Source organism: Acanthaster planci, linkage group LG10 (assembly GCF_054643075.1).
Source record: "Acanthaster planci isolate LZ-2023a linkage group LG10, COTS_SCS, whole genome shotgun sequence".
Lineage (NCBI taxonomy): Eukaryota > Metazoa > Echinodermata > Asteroidea > Valvatida > Acanthasteridae > Acanthaster > Acanthaster planci.
Genome location: NC_141786.1, coordinates 95,117 through 107,145, shown reverse-complemented (window position 1 = coordinate 107,145; position 12,029 = coordinate 95,117). Strand labels below are relative to the sequence as shown.

The 12,029-nt window shown below is 41.4% G+C and overlaps 1 protein-coding gene across 7 annotated transcripts; it reads right to left on the bottom strand.

The window, feature by feature from the left end:
• Positions 1 to 192: 192 nt before the first annotated feature.
• Positions 193 to 11,929, bottom strand: LOC110988896 (uncharacterized). Of its 7 annotated transcripts, none has more exons than XM_022252840.2 (7): positions 11,814 to 11,929; positions 6,932 to 7,274; positions 6,493 to 6,632; positions 5,912 to 5,952; positions 5,362 to 5,430; positions 3,310 to 3,871; positions 193 to 2,609 (listed from the first exon to the last, which is right to left on the bottom strand). In XM_022252840.2, exons 2-7 carry the CDS (start codon positions 7,246 to 7,248, stop codon positions 2,254 to 2,256), a joined length of 1,485 nt encoding a protein of 494 aa, XP_022108532.2. In that variant the 5' UTR covers positions 7,249 to 7,274; positions 11,814 to 11,929; the 3' UTR covers positions 193 to 2,253. The 7 variants fall into 7 exon arrangements, with proteins under 7 accessions (XP_022108532.2, XP_022108534.2, XP_022108533.2 ...); XM_022252842.2 differs by having other exon boundaries at positions 11,849 to 11,913; XM_022252841.2 differs by having other exon boundaries at positions 11,787 to 11,896.
• Between the last annotated feature and the right edge of the window lie 100 nt (positions 11,930 to 12,029).

Genomic DNA, 12,029 nt, shown 5'->3' with positions numbered 1-12,029 from the left:
CATTTTGACAAAAACAAAAGGCGCTATTTTTAGCCGATCGTTCGTCAACCATTAATGATTTTGTCAGCATCAATATTCAAGGAGGTAGAGACGCCGTCATCAAGATGGTGTTGATGACAAACGTGGGTAATGAAAGAAAATGTAACACGCGTACATATCTGCAGAACAAAATGAAGGCCAAAAGAAAAAGCGTCTGTTTTACTGTCTCAAAGGTTTTTATTTTTCCGTTTTCGACATATTCGTGGCCTCTGATACCAACAAACCAACCGTATGACAAACGAGACACCAGCTACCAGCGACCAATTCCGATCTGTATCAGATACAGATATTGTTGGTTGTGGAATATTCCCAACAGGACATGAGTGCCTTACAAAATACCTGCTCCATGTCACCATAGAAGGACACAGGAGTTTAACTCTGGCACTTCAAAGTGTTCAACGATCGTCGCCGCTGTCAGACGAATAATAAAAAATATTCTAAAAATTCCTGATTACTGCCTGCATCTTGGCCAGACAATTGGGGCATGTGATATCTAATCAATGCTTGCAGTGTTTTGCACATATGCAGCAAGGTACCAGACGGAGAGAACCCCCCTGCTTTGTGTTGGTCATTGTCTCGCAGGAATTCCTTTCAGACATCTTGGGGGATGTGTTAAGTAACAATAGTCTGGAATGTGTATAGGGATTGGACATGTGGGGGGGGTACCCCTCGGTCTCATTTCTTGCTGGGTATAATTTTGCTTCCAATTAAATACAAATTATAGCAGTGACCAGGAAATAGAGACAAATCCCTGATATTAGACCTCCTTTTGCCATCGTGAATAAACTTTTTTACGTTCGATACACTATTTATCCATGCCAAGTTTGTAATTTTAGTCTCCTCCTTCGAATACATCACTTTGCCAGAAAGCGGTAATTGGCCAGATGTTACATCCCGGGCAGTTCAAACTCCTTCCGTGTCCTTCCTCTACGATGTTACCAACATTCTGTATTTCAAATCTAGCGATAACCTTTAGTGCTAGTCTCATTAAAAAATAACTATATCTTCGGAAAATATTAGCCCACTTCAGAAATTTGGAGATCCACTTTGTTTGATTTCAGCCAGTCACCCAAGGACTGTCATAAAAAAAATGCTTAGGCCTATTAATTGTTTTTCTCCCACACCTACTTTTAGCAAAACAAGCTCTCTCCAAACAGCCCAATACAGTAGATTCCCATTATAGCACTCTCAAGGGGACCTAACAGAATTGAGCACACAGCGCTATGACTGGATGGATGCACAATATGTGCAACGCACATGTACTGCAGTGTACATGTATAGATTCGTGTATCTACATGTACATATATATCATGTATGTGAATTTTGTTAATATGTATTAGCAGATGTATGTACCGTAACTTTTGGAGTATATGCCTTGTATCTGTTTTTTTCGACGTTTTCGTGGCGCCAATTAAAAAAAAAACAAATCTCTTCAAAAACCGCCACGAGACTTCGTGCATGCTGCATCACAGCACACCCAATGCATCTACACCCACCGTGACATTCTGACTGCTACTGCGTACCCATTCATGGACAGTCCAATCACTGACTTTTCCCAAATGACCAAGTGACCTCGGTCATCAGACAACCCAAGTGAAAACAGACCTGGCATGTCACGCTGAACACAATCGGCGAAAAGACAAGATTTGCTACATGAAGATACACGTACAATTTGAGCTGCTTATTTTATTTATCTGTGAAAAGAAACCTTTAGTTAACGTAATACTACATATTGTATCTCACTGTTGATTATTTGTGTCCCAAACTACACCACGAGACTAAATAAAAAGTGGGAATATAATCACTGCAATGTCGCCACGGCAAAGCCACGCGGCCGCGGCTCACCCATGGTGATCACGTGTTTGCGCTGCATGGACGGCCCAGTGCGTGTCTGCACTCTGTGTGATCAGGATGGCTGGCCGATTGCGGCGGCCTTGCGATGCAGTTTCATACGGGTTGATTTTCAAAGAATTTGATTTTCCAAGGCAAAGAGCGCTGTAACCGGAATCATTACACATGTTGTATATGGTTCTCGGGGCCGAAAATTGTAAGCGTTACAAATGTATATCCAGAAAAGCATTGTAATGGGCATGTGTTGGGAAAATGAAAACAGAGCGTTATATCAGTAAGAGCGTTATATCAGGGAGCGCTATAACAGGAATCTACTGTACACATGCTAGAGTGCTCTATATGAACACCATCTGTCTGCTGCCCTCATCTGTCCCGTCTTATTTCAAGCAGCCTAGTTGGTATGCTGAATGGATTGAGGCTACCCAGACGAACAGGTAGTGGTCTGGCTCTCTTAGAACTATGTGCAGTGGACAATTGGTTCTCGTCACCAACCAAGTCTGCTATGGTCACCACTTCCATATCATCGTCAGGATTAACAGTTTCTGCAGTATTTATATCCCCATTTCCTGTCTTTTCTGTATTCTCATGATCAATAGTCAGATACAAGTTTTCTAGGATGTCCAAGAAGCGTTTCTGAGCAAACCTCTTCTGTGCCGTATTGTCTCTCCCAATTAAGTGTTTTTCCACAGTGCTGAGACAGTCAAGAACGACCAGGGACTCTGCAGTGATGGGTAAACACACATAACATGTTATTCTATCAATAGACAGCAAACCTTGATACCAATTCACCCTGTTGGATCATGGGATACAGAGTATTTCAACTGTTTCCAGAGAGTAACAAAGGGGGCATCAAGCCAACTTCCATAAATGAGATCACAGCAAAGTGTCACATCAACTACATTAAATGATGAAGACAGTCCACTGCTTTCAACCTACCCAAACAGTCCATATGCAAGTTTACCAAGCGCCTATTGTTATTCACTGAAAAGACTTATATGATCCATGGTTGCACTACACCAAATACACGCCCACACAAAACAGTGCAAAATCGGATCGAAATAGCACCGCCTGTTGACTCTTGTGTAGAGGTTGGCCTCCTTTTTTTAACTGAAAATTCAGGATTATGGCCAGAAGATACTTTTTGTTTCAATTTCATGTCCTGTCTTATTGTAAAAAGAACCCGCGGGATCACAAAATATAATGAGTTCGCGCACAGAAATACAACCATTTGGTGGAATGCACCCTCATGGTGCATCTTGACATCCCACAATGCACTGCAGTCATGCTGCCATTTCGAAAGTGACTCATGTCGGAGCTAGAGTGGGAACGACAGGCGGCTGAGGACTGTTTGGGTAGGTATTCTCTAGCAGTCTTGTCCCACACTGATGTGGGGGAGGAAATACCATTCCAAAAACTTACCGAGTGGACCAAGTTCTTTGCGTTCACCTTGCATCAAACTGGCAATGTACTTATAGATGGCCTCATAGTCTGGTTTGAAGTTTAACTCACTAGGCATGCTTGTCTTGTTGCTATTTATTTTTGTAGCTGCTACTGAACCACTGGACTTTGTCGTTGTTGCAGGTGTTCTTGTTGCATAGTTTGTATCATTTGACATTGTGGAGGTCATACCTGAGTGTGGCTCAGTTTCAGATGACATTGTTGTAACAATCTTATCAGATGACACAAGAAAATGAGGAGATTCAGATGACGTAATCACCTCAGAGTTCTCAGTTGACTGACCATTACAAGTTGTGCTTCTGACTGCTGAGTCATTAGATGTTGCAACAGACAGTGGTGTGGTTGATGAGGTGACACTTAAAAATGGAGAAACCGTTGCAGTCACTGATGTGGCTGCAAAAGAGCTCAGAGTCGATGGCGTGTTTGACAACGCTGGAATGTCTACTTCTTCAATGGCATCATTTTCCTCTTCTGCCATTTCTTTATCCACATCTTTACTTTCAAGAGCCATGGTGTTACAGACCTGCATGAAACACAATGGAGTGCTATGATCATCACCAGCTGCCATGCAAAACATGCCCAGAAAATGCATTTTAGAGAGCAATACTTTCCAACTGTTCCTTTTTTTAACAGGAAACCAATGACGTGGGGATGGTTCCCTAGCATAAACCTCTATCATGCTGCCGTGTTTATCTTGTTCCCTGTAGACCTATTGCCAATAGTACAACTTCACATGTTGATAACAGGGAACAGACTATTTTTCCTCCCAGCCTCAGTATGGTTGCATTGCTTTGAATGGCAGGAAAGCAAGATGGCTGCCACATGATACAGGTCTATGGGAGAGTCTTATGGGAGTTGGGTTGGCATGACCTCTGTGGTCCCCGGTTCGATTCCCGGCCCGGTCAACATGTGCATTGGGTTTGCAGTCCCTACCTGACTCTGTGGGTTTTACCCAGACTATTCCTCTGGGGTTTTCCTCCCACCTCTAAAACTGTAACTGCTTCTTACTGTTTCCCCTTTACTGATGTTGGTGAATGTGGGTCGTTTGGCGGCTGCCCGAGGTGCCCTTGTATGCCATCGGCTCAACCATGTTTAAATGAATTCATTGTTCCATGCTTTATGTCACCATTGTACAGTGCATTTGAACATATCTATATGACATTTGCGCTTTATAAATGAATAAATTAATTAATTAGTCCAAACTGCCCTCTGTTACTGCTTCACCAAAAAGGCTGCCCTTTCCATACCAGACAGCCAAAGACTAATTTTCACAAACTGCAGATGCTAAACTTCCTGTTTTTCTAGCACTATTTCCTCTAAGCCTACACTGTATAATTATTGGTTAGTTTTTACATGTGCATCTGTAATTTGAGAATGTATTTTGGACTTAAAAATGCTGTCAACCGGCATGAAATCAACTTGTGTGGTTACAGTGAATGAAACACTGACTGCAGTAAGACCTATGCATTTTCCTAACAAATATGTTGTGTTTCAAGTTGAAAGAGGCACACACTCCAAGGTAAATTTATAGACTAATCTCGGCTGTGGAAAACTGCAATTTTTACTCAGGAAGGAAAGGGCACCTGTTCATGAATGTATTTGTGCAGGGAATTGAGTCTGCACTTGTGAAGTTTGCATACTCAAGAACGTCCTTTAATCTATGGCTTTTGTACAAGACAAATTACATGATCTTAGCTTTGACCACTGCAAATGCACTGTATTTTGTTTTTTATAAAAGCAGTTAACCTCAAAACATGAAACCAGTCAATGGAATGATGGCTGCAGTAAATCAGAACTCCAAAATCAACCAATCTTGTAAAATTATGGCAAAAAACACAATGTTGTGTTCTATTGTATAAGCATTCTACACACAATTTATAATGGACCACTCTTTCGAAATGCTCACATACACACCTGATTTTACACTTACTCTAGGGATGTAACCAATCAGCTTAGTTAGGTAAGGCACACAAGAAATATATGGAGATTGCAGTGGTACTGTCAGTCACTTACCCGGATTAAGTGTCGAGAGCAATTGTCACTTGTCAGAACAGTCAACTTATCTGCCATCTGACGCCAACTCTAAAAAGAATGCAAACATATGAGTTCTATACTAATGCATGTACAATGTAGTTCATCGCCCAGTCACAATATTAGCTTTAACATAAAAAAGGTAAAAAACTATACAGTATAGTTAAAGAATGAGGCAGAGGACCTGAAATACACGAGCCAATAACATTTTCTTTTTTAAAGTGCAATGACCAGTAGTTTGGAATTATGCTACCCTATATAAAACCACTTGTATTACTATTATTTATCCAGTTTTGAATCATAATTATAATGCTATCATGAAATGAATAGATGTATGCTACAGTATTGAATCGAGCGTCTGAAACAAAAAAACAATGCTCTGTGAAGCACCTTGAAACTGAACTTTGGTGGACTTACATGTAGGTACTAATGTTTGCCTTTATGACATAAACTCATACAGACAAGAACAGTTAATGATCTCATGAATTGTGAAGCTGTGATTTAGGACAATGATTCAGGGAAAAAAGCTTACCTCTAAAGGTGGTTGGTGTTTCATTTGACTTAATGCCATACCTGTAACAAAAGCATGAACTTTGAAATGAGAATGAGCTGAGGAAAAGTAGAAATCACATTGAGTCCTGCACAATTTGATTATCTGCCCACATGCATTTGGGCATTTTGAAGGACTCCCTACATGTACTCTATTTTCTCTTCAGGCTCTCCCAAAAGTCTCTCATCTCTGGACAATGTGTGCATCCACTTCAAGCATGCACGTCAATCTTTTTTTCGCTGTGAGAGCTGCAACAGCACCCTCTTTTGAGGCACTACCTCAACATGTTTGCGGGAAGCTCAATCTTTTACTCAGGGTGATAGATCCTGACAAGATCAATGTTGAAGAGTGACAACAGACTATGGATACGAAGTTGTTAGGTGTCAGCTTATAAAGCCGGTCTAGTTCTATGACTCAATGTGTGTCTGCAATCCGGGGGAGAGGCAGCTACATCGCCCCATCAAATCTGGAACATCAGTCTGACCAGAGACAAACTTTATCTTTCTTGACCCAACATGAAAGCATTTGAATTAACAATTGGAAAGCAAGCTTGGACCCATTACCTGCTGCTCTGCGTTCCAGTACTGTCAAGTACTTCTTAACGTCTTCCATGGACTTGGTTACAACTCTTCGTCTGATCATCTTGTATGGATAACGATTGGTACGCTTATAACTTGCTGCAGCAAATTGCTTGGTGTTTAACCTTAATGTACATGTACAAGAAGAAGGAATTATACATGTATGTCAGCGTAATATAAAATATCAGAAACAGATTGGGTACAATATGTGCACCTCCACATGTATGTCCAGGATATAACTTAGTCTTAATCTAAGAGGTTCATGGGTACACCATTTTTCTTTAAAAGTGGTGGTTCTGAGAACCGCTGTGTCTAAAATTCAATAAAAATAGAAGTAGTGTGAATAACACGAGTATTCAACAGCAGTTAATTTGATTTGGTTGATACTTTTTACAGAAACATATTTAATATATATGGTCCTTACTCCTGAAGAACTCGCAACAGTTTTTCCTTCTCTTCACTCGACCAGTGTATTCCTTTGGATTCCCTGGCCATTGTAGCAAATGTGTGAGGTGCCGAACGTTTCCGTGATGAACGTCTCAAGCCTTCTCTGGTTGTACTCGGCTCGTCTTGATCCCTGCTGCCTTTTTTTCTACAACACCCGGTTTCCTGGCTACCGTTTTTGCCAGGAATTTCGATGTTCATTTTGGAGTTATTGCTGTTTTTGTAGTTACATGTACTAGCTTCAAGGCTACAGTCCTTGTCCAAGTTCTTTGTCTTTCTTTTGCTCTTCATCGTCATTCCCTGTATCCATCAATCTATCATGTCTGTAGAAGAAATAAACATATTTAGGCTGATTAACTACTTCCTGTGAGGGAGCCCGTTTTCCGGCACTGTGTGTTTATACGCGTGGTCGGGGTGTCTGAAATCGGACACAGGGAACTGGGCCTTGTAACAAAGGACCATTCTCGCAGCAAAAGACCAGGCTGCTGGGCATTACTGACATTGTTTCACTCTCAATAATGAAGAAAATCCAGCCTTGTTTTTGAAGCAGTATACAAGTACATGTACCACGGTTTTGGGCAATTAGGGCTAGTGGATCACCACCGAAAACAAAAGTGCTCCACCATCGACGCGATGAGCCACACAGCACCGCTGCACGCTAATCTGGCTCCTATTGAAAAGAAATCAGCAGCGCACTGTGCCAGGTTCGTGAACAAAAGAACGTTACATAACACCACACAATCTAGGCGCTTTTTACAAGCCTGCAGGCCTGGCTGAAATACTCGGGCGTCAACATATTTTGTCTGTCAGACTAGAGTGGCCACCAGACAGTAATTCATGTGGGTGTAAATATCCATTAATTGAAATGATGAAATTTTGAAGAATTTTGAAAACTGAAAATCTTGAAAAATTCCTGATTATGTGCACTGCATTTTTGAAACCACCTGGCAGCAAGTGGTTAAAATTAATTTCTTGTTTATCATCACGTCAAAGTTATATTTTTGGGCTGGTAGGACCTTTCATATTTTAAGTTCAGATAAATAATACCTACATGTATCTTGTACAGTATTCTTGTACAGTATTTTAATACTTGAGGGTTCCATATCAGAACAGCAATCGATCGGTCATGGCTGAAGGCATGACTAAAGAATAAAAAACACTATTTTTGTGGTGCAGACACATCTGTAAGGTTAAAAAGGGCCGACAATTTGTTAAAATGTTGGAAATATCAAATATCAAAAACGCTGGGATGGTAGGGAAAATCCAGTCAGGGGGTGATGATAAACAAGGAATCGGCCATATACGCGTACCTGTATACATACATATTCATCCAACAGTGCATTTAACGCTAATTACCTGGATTCCAGGGAAAACCCACGGAATCAGGCAGGGACTGAAAACCCAATCCACAGGCTGACCTAGGTAGGATTGTTACTCGGGTTGCAGAGGTGGAAGGCGAGGAAGGAGCCACTACACCAACCTGACTCCAAGGTTTTATTCTAAACCATCAACTGAGCAGAACATGTCATAGCAGAAAAAAAAAATGTTGAGGCGACTGAAAGGTTTTAAAAGCCAAATTACACTGTATAAGTGTATTTAGCATTTCATTTTCAGATGTAGGCCTATTGAAAAAGTCATGTTACCCAGATGTGCTTCAGGTACATGTACAGTCATGACAGTGGCATTGCTGTAATTTTTGAGGAAAACTGGTTGAGGAAAAAAAGTGAAACAGCAACAGAAAGGGTTGTCATACATGTATCCCCAGAACTGTGGGGTCCGACTTCCGCCCTTCTCCCACGAACCCCACTGAAAATAAGCCTTTTTTGCCATAGGCCCTACATGACGTTTAACAGGGCATGAGCAGGGATTTCATTCTTCTTGTGTGCCCATAGAAATGCTGCTCCATTCCCCCAAGTGTTCTATGTACGATAGCTTACATATCTTCATCGGAGTACCATGAAAAAAAAAAACAGGCCAAAACGATGCCGATTCCCAAAAAAAGTGCACATATTTCCCAATCAGTGTCCGAGAGTCATGCGGTTCACATGTGTACTTGCGAAGACAAGCCATAACCTAATGCTTGACTTCGGCTGCGATCGCTACACAAGACATGGAAAGTGGCTGCAGCCGCATTCCGTACTTGTGTGTAATTCTTAGTGTTGACTGGACTGACAGGTTGAAATGGCAGTTGGCTGCGGTGCGCTGGGGATCACACTGACCAATTGAAGAGCTCCTCATGCTTTATGCCCGAAAGGCAGGAACGACAAGCAACAGCCGTTGGGTGCCATGTACATGACCCCGCTGTCGCAACGTTAACACTTTCTGTTCAGGCACCGATCTCTGTGCGCGGCACAGCAGCGCCCACAGGAAATAAAAACACAAAAAGGAGCGTGTCTCAAGTTATGATCATGTAGGTTATGCCTAAAATAAAAAGAATATGGAAACATAGAATGCATATATTGCATCATTGCTTTGAAAGAATGGTCAGTACAAAAGTGTTTCGACAGTGTACTCACGTGCATGGCACCCAATGGCTGTTACTTATCGTTCCTGCCTTTCAGGCATAAATAATGAGGAGTCCTGTGATTGGTCACTGTGGTCCCTAGCACGTTGCAGTCAACTGCCATTTCAACCAGTCAGTCAAGTCACGGCTAAGAATTACACATAAACGTATGGAACGCGACTGCAGCCAATTTCCATGTGCTGTGTATCGATAGCAGCTATAGTCAAGCATTTGGTTGTGGCTCGTCCTTGCAAGTAGACATGTGAACCATACGACTGTTGGACACCGTTCAGGAAATATTTGTACTTTTTTTAAAATCAGCATGGTTTTGGCCCGTTTTTTTTGGTACCCAGTACGAAGGGGGAATGGAATAGTATTTCTATGGGTACACAAGACGAATAAAATTACTGTTCATGCCCTGTTAAACGTCCTGAAGGACCTACATGTATGGCAAGCAAGGCTTGTTTTCTGTGGGGTTTGTGGGAGCGGGGCGGACATCAGATCCCACAGTTCTGGGGGTAGGATTGTCACTAACTGTACGGACCATGATGAGTAAGAGAACAGCTCCAGAAATGCTCCCATCATGCCGTAAGGTAGAGGAGCATTTGCAAAAAGCAAATAAGCCTTAGAAGGATTACTGTTGATACTGCATGAGTGATTTTGCATGATGTAGGCCCAAGTTCAATACGGTCTTTTTTAAGTTTTAAGTTGTACTAACTTCCCCCATGACTTAAAGCCTACTGCTTACACTGAACATCACTACATGTGTACATGTATGATGTACATGTATGATGTACATGTATGATGTCCATGTAGGCATATGTAGTAGGCCTACATATAGGCTACAGATTCATAACCAAAATCTATTGTTATGTCACGCACAAGCAACAGCCACAGAAACTGGTCAAGTCGTCCCCAGAATTGAAACCCTGGTCAAGTCGTCCCAAAGTCAAATTGTCCCCGGGTCAAGTCGTCCCCAAAGTGTTATCTGTGAATTTTCCTTTTCTTTTTAGGTACATCAACAAGTAGAAGAGAAAGAAAACAAGACCCTAAAGACAGAGACTCGTACATATTTTTTACATGTACTCATTCATTCACGATTTTCATTCGTTCTATGCAGCTAGCTTTTGAAATCTATGGTGGCAAAGACGTGCCACACAATATATTCATTAAAAGGGCTACTCCTGGTGTGTGCCAATGTAACAGCACATAGGCCTATTCATTAAATTGTCAAAGCAATTTGAACATCTTTAAATTTCAAATCTGCCAGTAGTCATTTCCAGTTTACTGAAATTTCTGAAATCAGTAATGACGAAATGAGTTTTGGTTATTTTAGGAAAATCAAGTTGTTTTAAGAGGTTTAAGTGGTTTTGTTCATTATTCTTATAATGGTGCGAATGGTGGAGAAATAATTTAACAAGTTCTTTGCTTTTTGAAGAACGTTTGAAGAATGTAGGGGCGGCTGCTCTGGGAGTGCTACCAAGCGGGCGAGCTGAGGACGTCTGGTCTCCTTGCCAAATGCAAGCATCTTTATGGACCATAGCTGTGGGCAAAGCGGGCCTGAATCATCAACCCAACTGGCTCTTTCAGAGATAATTCAGTCCCTGTCTGATATACTGATTACTAATATATGATTATTAAATGAAATAAAATAAATAACTTAGGCCTAAATAAAATAAATAAAAAATATCCCAATAAAAGAAAAAATAAATTACCCCAGTAAAAACTTGAAAAGAAAAAGAAATTAAACAAATTGTCCCCCCCCCAAAATAAATTAACCTAGTAAAAACTTGATAAGTAAAACGGAAGATAAATAAATACCCCCCCCAAAAAAAACCATTAATAACTGCATTAATATTATAATGTAATTATTCATCCGGGGACGAGTTGACTCGGGACGAGTTGACTCGGGACGAGTTGACTCGGGGACGACTTGACCCGGGGACGATTTGACCCAGGGATGACTTGACCCGGGGACGACATGACTCGGGGACGACTTGACCAACATTCATAGCCACGACCACCAACCAACAATTCAGACCAACGTTTACAGCCTACACCCACCGTCAGGCTACAGGTCTAAAGTATGGTTACCGGCTAAGTTGTGTCACTCATGTGTGGGACATGTGTACTTTGATTGTGAAGCGCTCATCTGACACCTTGCACAATGCGAGGTCACAGGTCACACTAGCCTAGTTCTCGTTTGCGACACTACACGTACCCACTCGAGGTGTGCGGCAAAGTTTAAGATCTTTAAGAATAAAATTATCCACGGTACTCAGCAAAACTGATAAAAGAAGCATTTGGATGGGATAAATAACAAGTAAATTACATCTCGTCGTGACGGTTTATATCTTACAAATTTGTTGAAAAGAAGGAAACTTCAACATTTACTTTAGCGCCACTACACAGATCCCGGGAGTGTCCTAAATTTCCCATAATTCATTGGCAAGAAGGCGCAAATGTATGATGTCATCAATATATGTGCACAAACAAAATCCGAAATTCTGCGACTATTCTTCGTTGTTCTCCGCGACATCCTTTCTAAAATCTGATTGGTCAGACGTAGGTTCGG

What these genes read in the sequence shown, in the direction of transcription:
- LOC110988896 (XM_022252840.2), bottom strand. Translation starts at nt 7,248, where the DNA reads ATGACGATGAAGAGCAAAAGAAAGACAAAGAACTTGGACAAGGACTGT. An exon ending in GCTCTCGACACTTAATCCGG is followed by an intron (nt 3,872 to 5,361) that starts GTAAGTGACTGA and finishes TGTTTCATGCAG; the next exon opens with GTCTGTAACACCATGGCTCT. An exon ending in CAAAGAACTTGGTCCACTCG is followed by an intron (nt 2,610 to 3,309) that starts GTAAGTTTTTGG and finishes CCATCACTGCAG; the next exon opens with AGTCCCTGGTCGTTCTTGAC.